The 24,262-nt window shown below is 43.1% G+C and overlaps 1 protein-coding gene across 7 annotated transcripts in view; it reads right to left on the bottom strand.

Annotated features, from left to right (window-relative positions):
- Positions 1 to 10,471: 10,471 nt before the first annotated feature.
- The window catches only part of LOC110520040 (myosin light chain kinase, smooth muscle), a 99,954-nt gene continuing 86,163 nt past the window's right edge, over positions 10,472 to 24,262 (bottom strand). For 6 of the 7 annotated variants that reach the window (XM_036974285.1, XM_021597013.2, XM_021597014.2 and 3 more), the window contains 13 exons: positions 23,925 to 24,052; positions 22,668 to 22,824; positions 20,908 to 21,213; positions 20,641 to 20,667; positions 20,368 to 20,452; positions 19,892 to 20,095; positions 17,599 to 17,816; positions 17,187 to 17,310; positions 15,629 to 15,781; positions 15,026 to 15,149; positions 13,686 to 13,776; positions 13,027 to 13,155; positions 10,472 to 12,886 (listed from right to left, as the gene is read on the bottom strand). In XM_036974285.1, the coding sequence (XP_036830180.1) occupies positions 12,651 to 12,886; positions 13,027 to 13,155; positions 13,686 to 13,776; positions 15,026 to 15,149; positions 15,629 to 15,781; positions 17,187 to 17,310; positions 17,599 to 17,816; positions 19,892 to 20,095; positions 20,368 to 20,452; positions 20,641 to 20,667; positions 20,908 to 21,213; positions 22,668 to 22,824; positions 23,925 to 24,052 (1,982 nt within the window). In that variant the 3' untranslated portion in view covers positions 10,472 to 12,650. The remainder of the gene's footprint in view (positions 12,887 to 13,026; positions 13,156 to 13,685; positions 13,777 to 15,025; positions 15,150 to 15,628; positions 15,782 to 17,186; positions 17,311 to 17,598; positions 17,817 to 19,891; positions 20,096 to 20,367; positions 20,453 to 20,640; positions 20,668 to 20,907; positions 21,214 to 22,667; positions 22,825 to 23,924; positions 24,053 to 24,262) is intronic. The other variant, XM_021597017.2, reaches the window with a different exon arrangement.

The following is a 24,262-nucleotide window of genomic DNA, read 5'->3' as shown; positions in this document are numbered from 1 at the left end:
AAAGATTTCTCTTGAGTGGGCAGCATGATGAAAGCCAGTCAATATTTAAATCACCCAGAAAATATACCTCTCTGTTGATATCACAAACATTATCAAGCATTTCACACATGTTATCCAGATACTGACTGTTAGCACTTGGTGGTCTATAGCAGCTTCCCACCAGAATGGGCTTTAGGTGAGGCAGATGAACCTGTAGCCATATTACTTTAACAGTATTTAACATGAGATCCTCTCTAAACTTTACATGAATGTGGTTCTGAATGTAAACAGCAACACCTCCACCTTTGGCATTTCTGTATTTTCTGTAGATGTTATAACCATGTATTGCGACCCCTGTATCATCAAAGGTAATATCTAAGTGAGTTTAAGAGATTGTCAGAATATGAATGTCATCTGTTACTAGCAAATTATTACTTTCATGAACCTTGCTTCTTAAGCTATATATGTTAATGTGGTGTCACGTTCGTCGTAACGAGAAGACCAAGGCGGCAGCATGATTAGAATACATTCTTCTTTATTTACACGAAGAACACTAAACAAACTAACAAAACAACAAAACGAACGTGAAGCTATATAAACCGAGTGCTGACAGGCAACTACACATAGACATTACCCACAAAACCAAAATGGAAAAATGGCAACCTAAATAGGACCCCCAATCAGAGACAACCAATTCAGGCCACCATAGACCTACATTTACCTAGACAATACCAAAATCCCATAGATATACAAAAAACCCTAGACAAAACATATACCACCATCGTCGCACACTGACCTAACCAAAATAATAAAGAAAACAAAGATAACTAAGGTCAGGGTGTGACATGTGGGCTATTTTTAACACTATTCTGGGATGCTTAATTGATTTCATTGCCTTACTGGGAATCTTAGCAGAAGTAGACATGCTCATGTTATCTATGTTAGTGCAGGGTGAGCTGCACACAGGGGACTTCCTTCTAGGGCACACCTCCTCAGTGCTAACAGTATAACTCTGTTTCATAGGCACATGATTACTGCATACAATACCTGTGGGATGAGCAGAGGCATTCAAGGCAGTAAGAGAGACATAAATTCGGTTCTTACATTGTGTCTTCCAACGCCCCTGGGATAAACTACACTTGCTGAAGCATTATGACAACTCAGCGACACAATGGTAGGGATTAACTGAGCTGGACTTGTGTCATTGTCTCAACACAGCCTTATAATGCTGTGAAAGGATCCAGGAACCCAAATTATTTGGGTGGATCCCATCCTCCTTATAAAACAAGATTTGTTTCCAGAAGGTATCAAAATTGTCAGTAAAAGTTACACCCACAGAGCTGCAATAGTCTCGTAGCCAGTTATGGAGGGCATGACGTCTGCTGAAACATTCAATGCCACAATTTAGGGAAGGCAGGGGGACAGATATTATGGGGTGTTTGTTTACCATCATCAAGCAGTGACTCAATCAGTTCTTTAAAATCCATCTTCAGCTGTTCTCAGCTGCCCTCCATAATGTAGTTGAATCGCACATGAACTATGGTAGACAAAGTGTTCTGATGCTGATTTAAAATGTTTGGGAGCAGCTTATTGATGTCCTGTACTTGTGCTCCAGGGACTGAGACATTTCTCACCAATGAAATGCCCAATACTATGGCCGGAGAAGGGAATTGAGAAATCTGCCCATTCCTACCCATCACACAATTCATTGAACCTTTCACAGGCCCACGAGAAGCAAGATAGAGTAGGCCCACTGCTCGCAGCGATAGGTCCAGACCTCCCACAGCAGGCAGTGCCCGTCAGATTCAGAGAGAAGGAAAGTAGACGAACTCAACGAAGCCACTGCTGGAGTCAGCGTAGTATGAGTCAGCACCACCATCATAGACACAGGCAATCCCAGCAATGAAGGCGCAGGTAGATCAGGCACCAGTGCAACGAAGCTATTCCGTACAGTGCCTTGCGAAAGTATTCGGCCCCCTTGAACTTTGCGACCTTTTGCCACATTTCAGGCTTCAAACATAAAGATATAAAACTGTATTTTTTTGTGAAGAATCAACAACAAGTGGGACACAATCATGAAGTGGAACGACATTTATTGGATATTTCAAACTTTTTTAACAAATCAAAAACTGAAAAATTGGGCGTGCAAAATTATTCCGCCCCCTTAAGTTAATACTTTGTAGCGCCACCTTTTGCTGCGATTACAGCTGTAAGTCGCTTGGGGTATGCCGCTATCAGTTTTGCACATCGAGAGACTGAAATTTTTTCCCATTCCTCCTTGCAAAACAGCTCGAGCTCAGTGAGGTTGGATGGAGAGCATTTGTGAACAGCAGTTTTCAGTTCTTTCCACAGATTCTCGATTGGATTCAGGTCTGGACTTTGACTTGGCCATTCTAACACCTGGAAATGTTTATTTTTGAACCATTCCATTGTAGATTTTGCTTTATGTTTTGGATCATTGTCTTGTTGGAAGACAAATCTCCGTCCCAGTCTAAGGTCTTTTGCAGACTCCATCAGGTTTTCTTCCAGAATGGTCCTGTATTTGGCTCCATCCATCTTCCCATCAATTTTAACCATCTTCCCTGTCCCTGCTGAAGAAAAGCAGGCCCAAACCATGATGCTGCCACCACCATGTTTGACAGTGGGGATGGTGTGTTCAGCTGTGTTGCTTTTACGCCAAACATAACGTTTTGCATTGTTGCCAAAAAGTTCAATTTTGGTTTCATCTGACCAGAGCACCTTCTTCCACATGTTTGGTGTGTCTCCCAGGTGTCTTGTGGCAAACTTTAAACAACACTTTTTATGGATATCTTTAAGAAATGGCTTTCTTCTTGCCACTCTTCCATAAAGGCCAGATTTGTGCAATATACGACTGATTGTTGTCCTATGGACAGAGTCTCCCACCTCAGCTGTAGATCTCTGCAGTTCATCCAGAGTGATCATGGGCCTCTTGGCTGCATCTCTGATCAGTCTTCTCCTTGTATGAGCTGAAAGTTTAGAGGGACGGCCAGGTCTTGCTAGATTTGCAGTGGTCTGATACTCCTTCCATTTCAATATTATCACTTGCACAGTGCTCCTTGGGATGTTTGAAGCTTGGGAAATATTTTTGTATCCAAATCCGGCTTTACACTTCTTCACAACAGTATCTTGGACCTGCCTGGTGTGTTCCTTGTTCTTCATGATGCTCTCTGCGCTTTTAACGGACCTCTGAGACTATCACAGTGCAGGTGCATTTATACGGAGACTTGATTACACACAGGTGGATTGTATTTATCATCATTAGTCATTTAGGTCAACATTGGATCATTCAGAGATCCTCACTGAACTTCTGGAGAGAGTTTGCTGCACTGAAAGTAAAGGGGCTGAGTAATTTTGCACGCCCAATTTTTCAGTTTGTGATTTGTTAAAAAAGTTTGAAATATCCAATAAATGTCGTTCCACTTCATGATTGTGTCCCACTTGTTGTTGATTCTTCACAAAAAAATACAGTTTTATATCTTTATGTTTGAAGCCTGAAATGTGGCAAAAGGTCGCAAAGTTCAAGGGGGCCGAATACTTTCGCAAGGCACTGTATGTCAATCTGCTCCGAACCACTCGCAGTCACTCCTGTCCGCTTAGAAGTATGCTGCTGCCTTCGGTTTCAACGACTTGTGACATGGGACCAACTCTGATTTCATTCTTCTTGCTGTTCTTCTTGTGTGGATAAAAGCTGTCTCGGAGCCTGTTGGTCTGAGACCCGATGTTCTGGTACCACTTGCTGACGGTAGCAGAGAGAACAATCCATGACTTGTGTGGCTGAAGTCTTCGGCAATATTTTGAAGATTCCTCTGATGCCGCCTAATATAGAGGTCCTGGATGGCGTGGAGCTCAGCCCCAGTGATGTACTGGGTCAACCCACCACCCTCTGTAGTGCCTTGCGGTCGAGGGCGGTGCATTTGCCGTAACATGCGGTGATGCAGTCAGTCAAGATGCTCTCGATGGTGCAGCTGTTGAGGATCTGAGTGCCCATGAGAAATCTCTTCAGCCTCCTGAGGGGGAAGAGGCCGCTGTGCAGATGTGTATGTGGACCATGTTAAGTCCTTAGTGATGTGGACACCGAGGAACTTGAAGCTCTCAACCCACTCCACTACAGCCCCGTCGATGTGAATGGGGACATGCTCGTCCCCGTTTCCTGTAGTGCGTTTTCTTGACGTTGAGGGAGAGACTGTTGTCTTGGCACAACACTGCCAGGTCTCTGACCTACTCCCTGTAGGCTGTCTCATCGCTGTCTGTGATCAGGTCTACCACCGTTGTGTCGTCAGCAAACTTAATGATGGTGTTGGAGTCGTGCGTGGCCACACAGTAGTATGTCTGAATGTACTCATATACAGTATGTTTTTCTTGAATAGTGGAACATTGTTATGGATTTAAGTCAACAATTGTTTATGTAAAGTGAAAGACGTGAAGACATGTGAAGGTAAGATGTGACCACAACGTGATCAAGACAAAGGAGAGGATTGTGGACTACAGGAAAAGGAGGACCGAGAACGCCCCCATTCTCATCGATTGGGCTGTAGTGGAGCAGGTTGAGAGCTTCAAGTTCCTTGGTGTCCACATCACCAACAAACTATCATGGTCCAAACACACCAAGACAGTCATGAAGAGGGCACGACAAAGCCTATTCCCCCTCAGGAGACTGAAAAGATTTGGCATGGGTCCCCAGATCCTCAACAGGTTCTACAGCTGCACCATCGAGAGCATCCTGGCTGGTTGCATCACTGCCTGGTATGGCAACTGCTCGGCCTCCGACCACAAGGCACTACAGAGAGTAATGCGTACGGCCCACTATATCACTGGGGCAAAGCTTCCTGCCATCCAGAACCTCTATACCAGGCGGTGTCAGAGGAAGGCTCTAAAAATGGTCAAAGACTCCAGCCACCCTAGTCATAGACGGTTCTATCTGCTACCGCACGGCAAGAGGTACCGAAGCGCCAAGTCTCGGTCCAAGAGACTTCTCAACAGCTTCTACCCCAAGCCATAAGACTCCTGAACAGCTAATCAATTTTTTTTGTGCAATTAATTAGGTAGAAATATTCTCCTGTAGCTAATTGACCTTGGAATCTGAGATTTATTACCATAAATATGATAAAATCATGATTTTCATGAGTGTTTGGTGCATGCTTTTGTACATATTATACCCCCCCATTCATTTGTGGTTTAGGCTCCCATCATGTGGTTTAGGCTCCCATCATTTGGATTATTTTGGAACTGCACGGTCCATGCATCATGACTAGCTCACATTAGTTAGCAGTAATGTGACCAACATCAGTCACCATGAGGCTTTTTTTTATTGCCAATCAAATATTGGACATGGTTTATGAAAACATTGCAACAAAATGATTATTACTTTTTCCAACCATTTTTCTTCTTGGAAAATGACTGTATAGTTATGCACTTGTAATTTGTATTTGCTAATACAGTAGATACCATGTTTTAGCAAATAAACCCATATTCCATGGGTTTACTGACCATAATCTATTGAATTAATATTGTTGATTATTTGGTGTCTGGAAGGCACAGCGCATGGAAGAAAGAAGTGAGATATGCAACAACGCGTTATGTTTCCGCAAAATGTTCACTGCTAGCGAGCGGGGCGCTTCATTTCAGTCGTGCTGAGCCCCGGGTGTTCTGAATGTCTAATGATGTCCCTGGTCCAGAGTCCATAGCCCGTCATTATTTAGAATTCGTTATTAGCTTTTCTTACACATTTTGGACAACAATACCAAACCAATTATGTAAAGTCAAATGAGTTTGAGGTTTAATGTCTCTATGTGTAACAGTGTCTTTGGATGTCATCTGTTCGAAATGAGGAGTTGAAGCTGTGTTTGTGTCTGTGCGAAACAGCTCTACTGCTCCACAGTGACTCCTTCCCTCCAAGCTCCTTTAAATTCCTTCTGCATCATCGATTCCCACTGCATTCAAATATGTCTGCCTCGGATTGTAGGCGTTGTATTTTAGAGTTGACATTATCCTTGTCATTATATGTCCATTGTAGCTTTTAATTGAGCTGTGTTTATGTGAGTATTTGTGAATATGGAAATGTCATTAAAGCAGAAATGTTTTTTTCTTGAACAGATTAGTTTAAATTCATCACCCCTGAAGAGGATACGGATGCTGATGTTGGTGAAGATGTCCCCCTTGTCCCGTCACCTGAGACCAGTGCAGTTCTCATGACGATCAGGCGGTTTAAGAGGGCAGAGTGTATTTACCTGTATAAGAGTGGCCAGGTGACAGAGAGGAGTGGCTATGAGGGCAGAGTGAGTCTGATCACCCAGGAGCTGGAGAGAGGCAACGCGTGTTTGAGGCTGAACGACATCAGGGAGTCAGATCATCCGTGGAGAACAGCAGGAGGCGGCAACGGTGGATTTATCGTCCATGATGGTGCTCTATAAGGACACTACGACAGTATACTGTTTATAAACACCTAAACACTATGGCATTCAATTGGATAATATGTCAGATGTTGATTTGAAGGTAATAATGAATACATTTGGTTTCACATGATCATTAGTCTCATCCTGAATAATGGACAATTAGGAACATGGTATTTGGGTGAGTAATTACTTCTTATTTCGTTGTTTTGTTTATTAACATCCACAAGGGTTTACATAGCCCTGCCTCCTCCAACAATACTGTACAGTATATCTATCGTAGTACCCCATAATTTCCCATAATTAAATTAATTACCAGAAATGGGCCAATAAAAACGTGCTTTTAATTAACCTAATGAAGCTAACCGGATCCCATTGGTGCCCACAGTCCCTACATGAGAGAGGATTGAGTTATTGGAGTAGCCTGATTCACTGCATCTTGCTCGTCTTGTATTCAAGTGATGTAGTCTACCACACATAACACACCTCTGGTTTACACCATTAGTTCAGCCTCAAGAGTATTTACTACCTAAGACCCAGGGGGTCAAGCTGAAGAGGGAGGAATCAGCTGGTGAGCTTGGTAAGTGTGAGAGTCTGGAGGAGAGAAGATTGATATATATCATGTTCCCAGAGCCAATCAGTTTGACAGACTAATTCATGAATGATAATCAATAAAATCAGTTAATTATTAACCATTATCCGATGTATTGATTGTCATTAATTAACCTGTCAAACGGAATAATATCGATGATGTTCTCTTATTGTTGATTTTATAATGGTTGATAATCTGATGACGGTTGACATCAGAGAGGCTGGATGAGAAAAACAAATCCTTTAAGGTTTTTGTATACATTTTTTATTTAAATGTTCACCTTTATTTAACCAGGTAGGCTTTTTGTATTGATGAATGAATAGATGATTGGCAAATCAAATCAGAAATCAATAACGCAAAATTGGTAATTAATTAGATATCAAGGTGGAGAACAAAACGAGTGGAGAGAAACATACATTTTGGGTCATCAAATGAATATGATTAGTAATCAAATAATCATCCATAACATTGTATTTTCCATAGGTGGGAGAAATGGGGAAAACGACTGGAGGAAATAGAGGCAACAAGAGGAGATGAGGGGAGACATGGAGTGAATCTGAAAAGGGAGTTACAGGAGAGTAACAAGCAACTACAAGACAAGGAGAAACAAAATCAGATAACTACTGGACGGGATGCCAGTAACGAGAAAACGACACAGTGAGATGGAACTATTCAGCTATGGATCAACATCCTAACAATTCATACGCCACAGAAGCTATGCATTAACTTAACTGCTTGTTTAGGACTGTGTATTCCTTATGCACACTTTCCCAGTCATGCTGCCCGATGTTTTGTTTTCCTGATTTTGATCTGTGATTCTGACTGACTCACAACACCCCAAACAGTTCTGGGTGTTAAGTGGTTTGTGTTGTGTAACAGTGGGAGAAGGGACCCCACACTCCCACTGAGAAGGAGAAACAGCATGGAGTGGAATCCTCCACTCAGTGAGTTAAATGTATTTTTTTTTTATATATATATATATATATATATATATATATATATATATATATATATATATATATTAGGTGCGCTCTGGGTGAGCATTTTCTTGTTTGGTTATGGCCTTATACAGCTCGCATAGTCGTCTTAGTGCCAGCATCAGTTTGTAGTGGTAAATAGACAGCTACGAAAAATATAAATTAAAACTCTTGGTAAATATTGTGGTCTCCAGCTTATCATGAGATACTCTACCTCAGGCGAGCAAAACCTTGAAACTTCCTTAATATTACATTTTGTGCACCAGCTGTTATTTACAAATAGACACAGACGACCACCCCTATAGATGCACCAAAAACCCAGCCAGCTGTATGTTATCCATGTCGTCGTTCAGCCACGACTTGGTGAAACATAAGATATTACAGTTTTTAGTGTCCCGTTGGTAGCATAGTTTTGGTCGGTGCTCATCCATTTTATTATCCAATGATTGCACATTGGCTAATAGGACTGATGGTAGAGGCAGACTACTCACTCGCCGTCAGATCCTTACAAGGCACCCCCGACCTACGTCCCCGATATCGCTGTCTCTTCTTCATGCGAATGACAGGGATTTGGGCCTTGTCAGGTGTCTGAAGTAAATCCTTTGTGTCAGACTCCTTAAAGAAAGAAATCTACATCCAGTACAAGGTGAGTGATCGCTGTCCTGATATCCAGAAGCTCTTTTCGATCATAAGAGATGGTGGCAGAAACATTATGTACAAAATAAGTTACAAAAAAATGAAAAAAACACACACAATAGCACAATTTGTTAGGAGCCCGTAAAACGGCAGGCATCTCCTCCGGCACCATCATCAAGATGAGACAGAATGTTGAACTTTGCTGTCTGTGTGCTCTGGGACCCCCGCCTTCCTCCTGGTCACACAGTACCAGTGGAGCCCCCTAAGGGCTGTTGGAGAGAATGGAGATGCTTGCAGAAGGTTGTTGGGGACACACCCATGCTGACGGCCTGAAAGAGCAGAGCACTAAGCAGTTTCTCCAAGAAGGGAGTCAGGACCTCCAGCAGCTTGTAGAGAAATGTGGGAGCAGGTACCACGTCCTCAACATTAAGGACAGGGCCCATGGCACTCAGGTCTCAGATCTGCTGGAGCAGGTACCACGTCCTCAACATTAAGGACGGGGCCCATGTCACTCAGGTCTCAGATCTGCTGGAGCAGGTACCACGCCCTCAACATTAAGGACGGGGCCCATGTCACTCAGGTCTCAGATCTGCTGGAGCAGGTAGAGGAGGTGGTGGCATAAAACAGAGTGTTTCCACAGCAGTCAGACCTACCAGGAGGCAAAGGCCAAGGTCAGAGAGATGGAGGGAATAATACAAAAAAAGAGAGAGGGGTGAGGAAAGAGAGATGACACAGAAGCTTGAGAAGGAGCTGCAGAACTATCTGAAGAAAGATGCAGTAGTTCAGAAGCTCAAGGGAGATATCACGATACTTCATGAAATAATAACTGAATTAGAGACAGTTGAAATAAGAAATCAAATTAAAAAAAAGAGCTGGGGAGGGAGACAGTACTAAAGAGATGTACAGAGAAGATGGATAGAGGAGAGACGGGCAGGCTATTAAGGAGATAAAAGAGAGGCCAAAGTTGACGCAGAGGGAAGGCTGATGAAGATAGTCCTGACTGATTTACAGAGGGACATCTTAATCTCAAAGACTAAAGATGCAGAGGGAGTTCAGCCGACAGATGGAGAATGATAAGAGGGATGAAGGATGGAGTGACAAACCAAACTTGAAAGAGCTCAGTGAAGCTCACTCAGGGTTAGAGGAGACTGGTTGGTGTGAGGAAGAGGTCAGATGGCACTGATAGGAGTGTTGGGCTGGGTCAGGAGAAACTTCACCACAATCTGATGTGATTCACCATCTCAGTCCATGTGTAGAACCAGATCAGATCTACTGTGCACTGGTGTATGTCATGCTGACCGTGGGGAAAGCAGGTCTGAATAAATGTCTGGTCCCTATCCACTGTGTCTAGAGAAGGAAGGGGGGAAGGTTCTGTAAAGATTTTTGATGAGACGGAATTCCAAAGCAATGTACATTAGCGACCTTGCACTGGAATGGACTTTTAGAACGAGAGAACCACATTGTATTCACCCCACACGATTTATATTTCTTAAAATCAATCAAAGCGCACAGTATGTTTCATGTTTAATCTTTAATTATAAAAACGGTAAATTTGGATCTTGTATGCCGATTGATTGATTGCCGTCAGTTATTCACGATAATCCACAGGTAATGCCTATTAACAGTTCAATGTTATTTGTCAATGCACATCCACTGTCCCACAGCCCAGCCAGGAAATTCATAAACTTGATCTCCTCTGGGGAAAAAAGCATCTAGCGACCACAACGGAAATAAGTCTGACATCATTGTGCAATCCAGTCCCGTAAAAATAAATAAATAAAAAATAATTTTTATTTTAATCAATCAATCTACAATCCATTATTTCCCCAAGTTTCTAACACCATAGGAACCTCATCCCAATCACAATACAACCAGCATTATTTTGTGATAAACATTTATTTAGTAACTGTGAGTAACTACACTTGTAGTGTTCACATTACATGTAATCTGCAATTTGTCAAAATGATACATTTATAAAAATTTTAGAAATATAAATCTACATACATCTAATACAAAACAAATATAGATGTGATAATTCACCGGTCTGTTTAGTATTGCAAATTTGTAGTATCGTGGACACGTGCTTGCCAGGAAGATCTCTAAACTGATGCTCAAATACGATAACATGACTCTGTGCTTAAATAAAAAATACAATTAAAAAAAACATTCTTAAAAAGAGCCCAGGGTAAATTGCAAATAATGCTGATAACAAACACACCAGTCACTTTGGGCTTGTTTGGTTGAGGAAGAAAAAAAATGGAGATAACTTGAAGGAAATTAAATACCTTTAAATAAATGGATAAAGCACAAACAGCTGGAATGTGGATAATGTCAAAGGTAATGTTATAAATATTAACATCTGAAACCTGCTATAACTGAAAAGTAAGTAGAAAAGAAAAGTGCACAAACAGAGCAAAAAGGTCATCAAGCCCATTTTCAAGCCCATTTCTGAGTGTGTCGGAGAAGGGGAGTGTCTGAGCAACGCAGCTTTTAGGGTCGTTCCACGAAATGAGTGCCTTTCGCATCCCTTTGATATTTAAAGTAGAAATTGTACACAAATACGGCATTTTAAAAGCCTGTCATATTAAAACGAAGTGCCCTTTAAAATAGACCACCTGGAAAATGAAATCAATCTGATCCGTAGCCCTTTACACTCTGTGTGGGTTTTTGACTTGACAGCCTTTCCGAACATGAGCACCTCGCCCGACAAAAAGTTGTCCCCATCCCTCCCGCTAAGTGGGCAACCGCCTTGACGTCATACAAGCCACGAGGCCAAATGTGCAGTTCACGTTTCCATATCATAAAACTCATGTCCAGTGTCAACGTTTCTGATCACTATGTTTGACGTACATGCCATGGAGTCACACCCTTGGTTGTTCTGAGCAGAATGACCTCGTTTGTTTATTGTGAGAAATTCGCCGTGGCGCACACGCCTGAAGGCACTCATGACTCCTTTCAATGCTCACCAAAATGAGGATCGGCTTCCCCGAATTGCATTGTGAAAGCCTAACCCTGTAATATCGTATATGTTATAACTTAAGCTAGTCGTGTTGGATGCAGGGTTGTGTTCCAAACAAAACAAGTGTGTTGCTCCAGTTCCTCAAAGGAACAGCTAGGAGATCTAAAAAAAACAACCACCCCACCTTATAGTTGGAAGACTCTGTCATAAAAGTGCATTACAATTTCTTAGGAACAGTGCACACTTTGGAGAGGTGCGTGTGGCCACTTGAAGACACCAGTTAGTCCCCTCACTCCAAACCCTTTGTCATTTCGATGTCTTGCGTTGCACCTACCCCACATTTGCCAGGGATATTCTTATCATGTTACTGAATGTAGCCATAGTATTTTCAGATTTCGTTATCAACAAATGTGACAAAAAAAAGCACATTAAAATGTTTTTAAAAATGCACATAAAAGCAACAGTATAATGATTGGATTCAATCTTGTGTCAGATGAACTGTTGAGTCATCTTTGGCCTACTAATTTCGCCATCATCTCCAAACTGTTCCCTTTCAAAATCGCTAACATGGTAATGCATATGCTTTTCATATTTCTTCTGTAAGACACATTTCAACTTAGCCCCATCCATATAGGCCAGTGTAAAGGGCTAATATGAATAAAGACTTGAATAAAGTGCCAAAGTTATTCGGCATTTTGTCCCTCTGTGCATCCTATTCCTTATCAAATATGTTTTTCAAAAGGAACATTGAACATCTAATAGTCAGATCACAGTGTAAAAGCAGGTGAGCTGGTTCTACTCTTCCAGGACATTTTCTGGTGTTTCGTGGTGGAAAACTGAGGAGGGTCAAGAATAACACATCGACCTTGTTACCCATAGATAGAGGGGCTAGAAATGTTTTAACAAGAAAAACATTGATTTGAGACTTGCATTCCATCGCCCCTTCCTGTTGCACACAACGTGCTTCCATTCCCCCGTGAACGAGGAAATAAGCTACACTACTCAAAAAGCACCTAATTGGTGGAACGACCCATTGAAGAGATTAAAGGCTAAAACACAGGGGATATCATCTGTTAGTCTTGTACCGGTCGTGCCGTTCATTCCTCCTCCTCCTCCTCCTCTTCCTCCATCACCTCCACCAGGAGTTCGGCTGTGCACGTGGCCTCGCCCAGGCTGTTGACAGCCTTGACGGTGTATTTGGCATCGTCGTCGCCGTTCACTTCCGAGATCACCAGGCTGCAGTTGCCCTCCTCGTCGTAATCAATCTGGAAGTGGCGGGTCTCCTTGATTGGCTGTTCGTCTTTGTACCACACCACCTCTGGATCAGGGTAGCCTGGGAAAACACAAACATTCTTTATACTGTATATGTCTCTCAAATGGCACCTCCTATTCCCTGGCCCATAGGGGCCCGGGTCCATACATGTCAATTAGGAGATTGTAATGTATGTAAATGAGGAGGTTGTGAGACATTACCCTCGATCTTGCAGTCAAATCTGGCTGCGCTCCCCTCCACCACCTCCACATCCTTGATGACTGAGCTGAAGGTGGGCTTGACCTGGGTTTTCTCCTCATACTCTAGGCATTCAAGGAACTGGTTGTCCTCTATGAAACATGGGACAATGGTGGGGGGGAACAAAATTACACATTGATTTTACCTCAAGTTGAACTTAAAGTGGCACTATGCAAAAATCGCTCCGCCATTTCCTGGTTGCTAAAACTCTAGTAGTTCACCTAATTTCAGTTTATATGACAAAATAAGCTAGTATAGTGTAGAGAATCATTGTACCATCTAAACCACTGTGAAATATATTTTCCCATAACCAAAAATATGGTTGCCTCAGCCGTTTGAATCTGGTGTACAAAACCGAAAGTAAAAAGACGCAAAAACAAAACTTAAGGGGAAGCATAGAACTAGCACACATAGAACAGATCTACCGCTTCTTAGACTTGCATTCAAGTAGAATGATAGATCAATAACTACACATTTCTATGTGAATTTGGTCAGGTTGCAAAAAGTTACATTTAGCCACTTTAACCACTTAACCAAAAACTGCTTTGAGTTTGCTCGGGGGTACATCAGAAAGGTTTGGAACATTCAGAAGGAGGTTAAAAAAAAAAAGAAGCCGTGCCACCTTCAGTAGGGGAGCCTTTCTTGGCACTGACGCCCGCCAACATGGCCATTGATGACAGCCTTCCGATGGCCCGCACTGCATGTCCGGTTTTCTGCCGTGAAATCAATGATACATTCGTTACATTCTGTCGCAGTACTAACAGTCCTTGGTATAGGAATAGACATCATCAAGAAATGTTACGAGGACGCTTATGAATTAATGGCCTGGTTTGTAACAATAAGAAATGACCTGTTAGTTGGCCATGAAGTACAGAGTAGGGCTGTGTCCTATAGGCAGGATATTAAGGAGATAAGGGAGAGGCCAGAGTTGACGCAGAGGAAAGCCTGAAGAAGATTGTCTCTGTAAATCAGTCAGGACTATCTCAAAGACTAAAGATGCAGAGGGAGTTCAGCAGACAGATGGAGAATGATAAGAGGGATGAAGGATGGAGAGAAACAGAACTTGAAAGTGTTGGAGGAAAGACTGGTGTGAGGAGGAAGAGGTCAGAGGGCACTGACAGGAGTGTTGGGCTGGGTCAGGAGAAACTCGTTAAGTTGGCTTCTCCACAATCTGATGTGATTCACCATCTCAGTCCATGTGTAGAACCAGATCAGATCTACTGTCCACTGGTGTATGTCATGCTGACCGTGGGGAAAACAGGTCTGAATAAATGTTCCAAATGGCACCCTATTCCATTTATAGTGCACTACTTATGACCAGAGCTATATATGGCATTGGCTGCCATTTGGGACGCAATCTATGATCTTAAAATGTTGCTTCTATAAACAAATCATGGTAGATAACTTGATCCCTGAGATTGTTGCCTTCAGAATTTGTACATTTTGATCAAAAACACAGGTCAAACAGACATCTCTCCACTTTCACCGTCTCTACTGTTTTGTGTTCTAGTTTTCCGAAGTAATACTCGCAGTTTGTACTTTTCAACCTCATGAACTACTAATGGACCTCCATGGTGACCGTTTCACACAATGAGAGGTTTGCTCATGGGCGAGCACTCAAAGGAGGAGTTTAACTGCAGGGACTTGGAAGCTCAGGGTACGCTAACAGACAACAGTGATTTTTGCAGCGCCTCTTACAGTGGAACTTTAGCCAAACTCATAGTGCACTGTATCTAGCACATTTTCTCAATCTCAAACCTGTTTGGGTGGATTAATACGTTACGACACCGCTCCAACAGTGCTCGTCTCGTGGTTAAGACGGATGGCCATATGTTGATCTGTAACCGGAGACATGGTCTGCATCCCCAAATGTCACCCTATTCTATAGTGCACTACTTTTGACCGAGGCTCATAGGGTGCCATTTGGGACACAGTACACGATCTGGTTCTGCTGTTACCTACCTGCCATTTCCTTCTCAAGATGTACTTCTTCATCCTCTCCTTGGACAGCTTCTTGGCCTCCATTTTGCCAGTGTCTTGTTTTAGCCACGGGTGCTCATAGCACTGATCGCATGTCAGCCTAGCCCTACGATCACAGAGACACATGCACATTGAGAGGCGCAAAGACTTTAATCACACTGTATTACAAAACATCAGACAGAGATTTGGACCGAGATCTGGGGCTACGTCCCAAATGGCATCGTATTCCATACATAGTGCACTACTTTTGACCAGAGCCCTAGTCAAAAGTCGTGCACTACTTGGGGAATAGGGTGCTATTTGGGATGCATTCAGAGTCAAAAGCAACCGGTGGCAAAAGGAGACTAAATAACATATATATGACACCTAAACAATCTAAACAGAGACATCTGGCAGGCTGATCAAAGCCATCTTACACTCAAATCATGTCAGAACTGAGGCTTTGGCCCAAATGCCACCCTATTCCGTACACTACTTGATGATAAAGTATGGTAAAGTAGTGCACTATGTAGGGAATACTGTGCCATTTGGGACACACTTGGTTCTTTAATCAAGCCGTGTTTCAGAGCGCCTCATGTTGCTTACTTCATATCTTTCTTCAGCAAGTTTGTAATGAAGTCCTTGGCGTGGTCTGAGATCTCATCGAAGGCGTCGTCTTCAAAGTCCCAAGTGGCCGAGGTCACATTGGAAAGGGTCTCGTTGTCGTTATCCCCCATGAATGGGGACAGGCCACTCACCCTGAGGAATGGAGAGAGAGGGGGAGGTTGGAGAAAGGTGGAGCGAGAGAGAGAGAGCGAGAGAGAGAAAGCGAGAGAGACAAAGAGAGCGAGAGAAGTATAATGAACGCTTGACCTACAAAAGGGCTACCAAAAACCACTTCTGCTCTGCATGGAAAATGCGCCACACCCTGCCGGGCCCCTAAACAGCGCTCACTGGTGAGACTTGGTAAGTGTTCATCACTTTCAACGAAGCCAGTCTTATTGGGCACACCCAGATGTTTTCCGTGCTAGACATAGGTCTTATATCGGTACACCACAAAAGCTTTTTATCCACCATGTACACTTTGAGTCAGGACTCTGTAACAGGATGGATGAAACCTAGTATGCGTCCCAAATGGCACCCTATGGGCACCTTATTCCCTTAAGGCTTTGGTCAAGAGTAGTGCCCTACATAGGGAATAGGCAGCTGTTTGGGATGCACGACTGAAATCTCTGAGGCAATAGAGATCAGACAGCCTTACTTCTAACACTGCTATGTAAGCAGTGTGTAATAAATCTTTGTGGACCGAGGAGACCTCACAGAGGTTTGGGGCACTGGAGAGTATTGCTCTGCGCGGTCTCTATATCCATTTACAGGCATAGAGGTTGGAGAGGCCCAAACACTGCCTGCCTGCAGAAAGTAACTGTTGCTGTGATCATGGAAGCCCAGAGAAATCCAATAAGGCAGCTTTGAGAATAGGGACACGGTAGCAAATATACATTATTTGAATAGTGCCTTATAGATTATCAACATATGCTCAAATGATCAACAAACTATACTAATGCAACAGCTTGCTAGGTTACAGTTAGGGTTAGGTTAAAGGTTAACGTTAGGTTAGGATAAGGGTTAGGTTTAGAGTTAACGGTAGGTTAGGATAAGGGTTAACGCTAGGTTAGGATAAGGGTTAGGTTTAGGGTTAACGGTAGGTTAGGATAAGGGTTAGGTTTAGGGTTAACATTAGGTTAGGATAAGGGTTAGGTTTAGGGTTAACATTAGATTAGGATAAGGGTTAGGTTTAGAGTTAATGGTAGGTTAGGATAAGGGTTAGTTTTAGGGTTAACATTAGGTTAGGGGTTAGGTTTAGGGTTAACATTAGGTTAGGATAAGGGTTAGGTTTAGGGTTAACGCTAGGTTAGGATAAGGGTTAGGTTTAGGGTTAACGTTAGGTTAGGATAAGGGTTAGGTTTATGGTTAACGTTAGGTTAGGATAAGGGTTAGGATTAGGGTTAGTGGAAAGTTTGTATAAATGTTGTTGACAGTTGAACATTTACAGACCATCCATTTGGGATTATCCAAATAAAGTGTTAACATAGAAGCTTACTCATTACAAGTAAGAATGGTTATAAGTGGTTATAAGGGTCATTATAACTGGTTTGACACTCACAGGATGTAGCAGATGACCCCTATACTCCACATGTCTGTTGGGTAACTGATTGCTTCATAGTTGATCACTTCAGGGGCCACAAACTCAGGGGTTCCAAACAGAACTTTCAATGTTCCAGAGCTTTCTAGGAGCACACAGGGGAAGACGGTTTCAAAAATGAAAATGGTGTTCATTTAGCATTCATTAGAATAGGAAGTTAATGAAAAGATCGATGTCGCTATGATTCTGAATTGGGATGCAAAATTCCAGTAACTTTCCCAGATGGAAGATTCCTGGAATCAGGAGGGAATCAGCAGGATATCCAGGAATCCTCCCACCAATGATTTCTGGGAAACATCGGAATTTGGGGAAAGTTACCGGAATTCCGCAACCCTATTTCTGAAAATGCCCTGTGCACACGAGGCCTGGTTACCTAGTCTGCGAGCGAGGCCGAAGTCAATGAGTTTGATGGTGTTCCCGGTCTTGTTGACACACATGATATTCTCAGGCTTCAGGTCCAGATGGACGATGCCCTGCTTGTGGATGTAGTGAACCCCGTCCACAATCTGCAGCATGTACTTAATGACCTCCCTTTCTGTCAGCTCAAAGTCTTCATCGATGATACGCTCAAACAGCTCCCCACCAGAGATCCTGCAGAGAGCGAGAGAGAGAGAGAGAACGAGAGAAAGAATGATGGTTGAGATCCTGCAAAACACATTACAGCCAAATATGGAAATCCTTCACCGGATATCAAATACTTGTCATTTTAGAGTATCTCGAATATCGTTTTCTAGCTTAGACAGCTTACAAGACATATCATCTAAAATTAGTACTAAGGACAATTGCGGTTTTAAATGAGAGTCAAGTGAGTCCAGTGGTCTTGTGTCAGTGTACCATTTGATAATGCTATAAAAACCAGAGGGGAAATGGTCCAGTCTAATGTGTTTACATCTCAAATACTTGGCAAGTGAACTTTTTCCAAGCATCACCACATAAAAAAGCTGAAGTGTCTGTCTGGTCAAAATGAATCATTAGCCACGAATAATGGAGATGTTTAAATGCAAATCAAATTCCTTTGACATTCTCCAAAATAAACGTTATCATATCAATTTTCATACTCAGATACACTACATCAGAAGTATGTGGACACCCCTCCAAACTAGTGGATTTAGCTATTTCAGCCACACTCATTGCTGATAGGTGTATAGAATCGGGCACACCGCCATGCAATCTCCATAGACAAACATTGGCAGTAGAATGGCCTTTACAAGTCAGTTTTATCAAATTTCTGCCCTGCTAGAGCTACCCTGGTACTGTTAAGTGTAAGTGCTGTTATTGTGAAGTGGAAACGTCTAGGAGCAACAATGGCTCAACGAAGTGGTAGGCCACACAAGCTCAGAGAACGGGACCGCCGAGTGCTGAAGCACGTAGCCCGTATAAATCGGCGTGGCTAAATGGAAGCAAGTCCCCAGAGCAATGTTCCAACATCTAGAAGAAAAGCCTTCCCGGAAAAGTGAAGGCTGTTATAGAAGTAAAAGGGGTAACAACTCCATAATAATGCCCATGATGTTGGAATGAGACGTCCGACAAGCAGGTGTCCACATACTTCTGGCCATGTAGTGTAATTTGTTACACGCAAGTGCCAAGTGAAAATCCTCAAGATCAAAACTGCAAATGGACCTGTATTCATTCCAGTTGTATGCCTACTAAATAACCCTCTGTTTAAGTTTCTAGTAAACTATATAGGAACGCGAAGCGAGTCACAAAAAGCACTCACAAACTTTTACAGATGCACATTTAGAGAGCATCCTGTCGGGCTGTATCACCGCCTGGTATGGCAAGTGCTCCACCCACAACCGCAAGGCTCTCCAGAGGGTAGTGAGGTCTGCACAACGCATCACCGGGGGCAAACTACCTGCCCTCCAGGACACCTACACCAACCGATGTCACAGGAAGGCCATAAAGATCATCAAGGACAACAACCACCCGAGCCACTGCCTGTTCACCCCGCTATCATCCAGAAGGCGAGGTCAGTACAGGTGCATCAAAGCAGGGACCGAGAGACTGAAAAACAGCTTCTATCAAGGCCATCAGACTGTTAAACAGACACCACTAACATTGAGTGGCTGCTGCCAACATACGGACTCAACTCCAGGCACTTTAATAATGGAAAAATTGATGTAATAAATGTATCACTAGCCAGTTTAAACAATGCCACTTAATATAATGTTTACATACCCTACATTACTCACCTCATATGTGTATACTGTACTCGATACCATCTACTGCATCTTGCCATCTTTCTTTAATACATGTATCACTAGCCACTTTAAACAATGCCACTTAATATAATGTTTACATACCCTACATTACTCATCTCATATGTATATACTGTACGATACCATCTACTGCATCTTGCCTATGCCATTCTGTACCACCACTCATTCATATATCTTTATGTACATATTCTTCATCCCTTTACACTTGTGTGTGTGTGTGTGTGTGTGTGTGTGTGTGTGTGTGTGTGTGTGTGTGTGTATATATAAGGTAGTTGTTGTGAAATTGTTAGGTTAGATTACTCGTTGGTTATTAATGCATTGTCGGAGCATTTCCCTACACTCGCATTAACATCTGCTAACCATGTGTATGTGACAATAACATGTGATATAGGGAATAGGGTAACCTAAATGAATAAACTTTGTAACGTATGGGTCAAATATACTCACATTTCCAAAACCATGACGATGTCTGACTTGCCTTCGAAGGCATCAATGCACTGGACAAGTTTGGGGTGATGGAGGGAGTTCATTATTGCAATCTCTTGTCTCACATTATCTTTCTCTTTTGCAGAGTAGGCCTTGATGAACTTTCCAGCCCAGTGCTTTTTCGTTCCCTTCTCCAAAAGTTTGAATACCTGTCCGAATTTCCCCCTAAAGCACAGAAAAGGAAAAGGATCATTTTTTGGGATTCTGATACAGACGATATCATGGATGAGAGGCGTGCACAGTGGGCCTGCTGCACACGTAGATACACGTGTCAATGTGGACCAATGCTTTGCTGACCAACATGTTGTCCAAACCCCAAATGACACCCTATAATAGTGCCCACATTTTGACCAGAGACCTATAGGCCCTGGTCAGAAGTAGTGTACTATATATGGTGCCTTTTGGGACATAGTAGTTGTTGATAGATGGGTACTCACGTTCCGAGCCTCTCTTCCACATCATACAGATCCTTGACTTTCACATCTGTTCTAACGATCACATCTCTGTAGTCTGGCTCTTTCTCTGAACATAGGAGCATGACACGTATGAGTCATTATGGATGTTTATAGTCACTGTCATAGCACATTATAAAAGGGCATTATAAGGCATTAGAAAAGGATATTATAAAACATTTTTACGTATCATAGAAGATGTTACCAAAATCATTTTTTAAAAGGAATCAGTTACTTATTGGATTGGATTAAACATACCTTCATCATCCTCAACCTCCTCCTTTTCTGTTAGAATAAATTATCAGAAAGGTTGTTAGTCATTAGTATGACTCAATCATTATTATTATGAATTAATCATCAATAATACAAATCTATGTCTGACCATGAAAATGGCTTGTTAGTTACCAATGAGGCTGATTATAAAGTGTTACCACTGAGTGGGATTATAAAGTGTTACCAATGAGTGTGATTCTAAGTATTACCAATGAGTGTCAGTACACCATAGACCCACTAGGGGGAGCTCACCCTCAACATCCTCCTCTAACATTGTGACAGCCTCAGACTCGGCACTGGGCTCCCCGATGCCGTAAATATTGACCGCCCGCACCCTGAACTTGTACTGGCGCTGACCCAGCAGGTTCTGGACATTATAGGAGGTGCTGTTGCAGGAGATGAGGTTCTTCCACTCCTTGTCCACTGAGTTCCATATCTCTAGGTTGTAGGACTGGACGGCACTGCCCCCGTCGTAGGTGGGGCCGTACCATGACAGTGTGAGTGTGGAGCGGCGGATGTCTGAGGCGGCTGGAACTCGTGCAGGGGGATCAGGTTTGTCTGGAACACAGAGAGGTCACATAGTAGATCAACGCACCAAATGGCGAACATGCTCAGACACAATACTAGACCTTTCAACAAGCCCCACAAAACCATGTTCACATTGTGTCCCAAACGGCACCCTGTCCCACCCTGTCCCAAACGGCACCCTGTTCCCTATATAGTGCACTAACTTTTGACCCTTTGGGTCCTGGTCAAAAGTAGCGCACTATATAGGGAATAGGGTGCCATTTGGGACATGCACCTATAGTTTGATGCCATTGAAAAGGCGTGATGAGTCACTCGATTTGTGAACATAGGTCTCCCAGTCCTTCCATTCACCAACATCAGTAATGACCGTGCACACAAGAGCACAGCTGTGTTGGGAATGAAGCAGCTTCCTGTCTGGCAAAAGTGGCTACCTTTTGAACCAACTCCATTCGTCAACAGCAGTTGCACCATACACAATAATGTCAGCTTCTCCATTAAAGGCACAGTGCGGGGAAACTGTTCGTGAGCGCAGATGAAAAGTGAGAGCCGTGACAGGGAGGCTCCACATGGAGTCTGGATCCGTTTTATGTACTGCTGGTGTCAGACGACATGCCCCAGACTGTCTGCTAGGTACAGCACACTTATTCCCCCTGGTTTGTTTAGAGGGATGCCATGTTACCCGAGCTGTTAAAAGCATACCCCCCACTTAAATCCCCAGTGGTCCCTTGTAAAATACCAAACGAAACCGCCCCCAAAAGAGCACAGCGTGACATCAACAGCTCTGCCATGCGGGATGATTCAATGTCACTGCAAAAAAAAGGGGCCACACATTACATGAAACAATTCAAAACTAAACCTCTATACTCCATACATACAGTCCAAGATCCATAAACCTAAACACGAGGATCATATACATTAACAAGCGTCTAAGTAGTTAGGCTTTTTTTTTTTTTTACCAGCGTCTAACAAGCGCTTCGTGCCTCTTCGTATGCTATTAACAGCTCTCCGGGCACATAAGCGGTGGCGTTTATATGGAGCAGTTATAGAAGTCCTCTTTCCCTGGCTGTGGCGTATTCCAGGAGTCGGACTGGATACACTCCACTATGGACAGCAGTGGCAAAGGGCCTCACATTGAAGCAACAGCTGGAGAGAAAGCACAGCCTTAAAAGGCCACTGGAGATCCCTGCAACGGCCTGTTAGTGTTAGGATACAGAGAGTTGGAGCTGGCCCGGCCCTGCATACCTTCCCTTCCCCAACAACATTCCCCAAAGCTACAGGACCCCTATTATTTTTTTTTTTTAACGAGAGACAATACAATGATCGGTATCAGTAGGAGCAGTGGTTTTAAAACCGTGGATTAATACCATATATCTATCACTTGAAAAAGGGAAAGACTTCCGCCACTCGTAATCGCCTCCTGAATCGCATCAACGGAGGCAAAAAAAAATGGCGTCGCTGCCCGATTTGTGTCAAATGGAACGTACCCACAATGGTGAGGTTGAGAGCTGCCTGTCTCAAGCCGTAGCTGTTTCGCAGTTCGAGGGTGTAGCAGCCACAGTGGTCCTGCTGGCTGTCTGCGATGGTCAGTTTACTGGTGACCTCAGTGGTTTCAATGGTTAAATCACCTTTGACCTCTTGAATCTGCATACAAGACAAAAGGCAGTGGTTTCACAGAGGCGACATGTGTTCGTTGAAACCGTGTTCAAGGCTACAATGATGAGAGCTACATCCTTGAATTGGTATAGTGTAATTAAATATGATATATTTGATGGAGATGGTGGAGATAGGGGGAATAGTATTAGAGTCAGTGGGGTCCAGGATTATTGACACCCTCGATAAAGATGAGCAGAAATGACTGTATAAAATAAATAATTCAAATACTGAGCTATATTCTATTCAAGAAAAATGGGGAAATTATACAATTGCTCAGAGAACGAGATTTTGTTTAGCGAGTAATACTTGTTTTTCTCTCCAAAAGGTAGAGGTCAAAACCTTACAATACCTCCTCACCTTGCGAGGGTAACGGCACAGAGCCCTTTACTCAAATGTTTTAGGAGTTAGTAAACACATTGGGACAGATCTTAGACCATTCCTCTAAACAGAATCCTTCTTCCTTCTTCCTTCCTTGATATCCTTTGTCTGCGCTTATGGACTGACATCTTCAATTCAAACCACAGGTTTTCAAAGTCCGGAGACTGAGATGGAACTGCTCCCAGGCCAATTAACCATTTCTTTGTGGATTTTGATGTATGCTTGGGGTTTTTGCCTTACTGTAATATCCACTTGCAGCCAAGTTTCAGCTTCCTGACAGAGGCAACCAGGCTTTTGGCTAAAATGTCCCTGGTACTTGATAGCTCATGATGCCATTGACCTTAACAAGGGCCCCAGGACCAGTGGAAGCCAAATAGCCCCATAACATCAAAGGATCCATCACAGTAGGTATGGGGTTATTTTATGCTTACACATTCTCATTTCGACACCAGTCATTGTTGCTCATCTTTATTTTTTTTAACCTTTATTTAACTAGGCAAGTCAGTTAAGAACAAATTCTTATTTTCAATGACGGCCTAGGAACAGTGGGTTAACTGCCTGTTCAGGGGCAGAACGACAGATTTGTACCTTGTCAGCTCGGGGATATGAACTTGCAACCTTTCGGTTACTAGTACAACTCTCTAACCACTAGGCTACCCTGCCGCCCCTTTATCAAGGTTGTCAATTATTTTGTAAAGACTGGTCCTTACTGGTTTGCGGAACTTGAGCCAGGTGCAGTTGACTGGTGGAGCTCCTCCAAACTTACAGAGAATTTCCACCTTCTCCCCTGCCAGAATCTTCATGTCGTCTGGGAACTGGACAATCTGAGGGGGCATAGCTGAACACACACACACACACACAAAACAACAGTCACTTCAGCCAGGAACATCTATCATCAGAACAAACCTCTGCGTTTGGGCAGGCTTGTGACTTTCCGCCCTTGCCCCACGCCATTCCATTGCTAACGTCTTAATGCTCCCCGGAAGCGAACAAAGCACAACTGGAACAGCTGCTCGGATTGGGTGACGTTCTCCCCTGGCTCTCGTTA

This window comes from Oncorhynchus mykiss, chromosome 3 (genome assembly GCF_013265735.2).
Source record: "Oncorhynchus mykiss isolate Arlee chromosome 3, USDA_OmykA_1.1, whole genome shotgun sequence".
In the NCBI taxonomy this organism is placed as follows: domain Eukaryota; kingdom Metazoa; phylum Chordata; class Actinopteri; order Salmoniformes; family Salmonidae; genus Oncorhynchus; species Oncorhynchus mykiss.
This window is presented reverse-complemented; position numbering and strand designations above follow the sequence as displayed.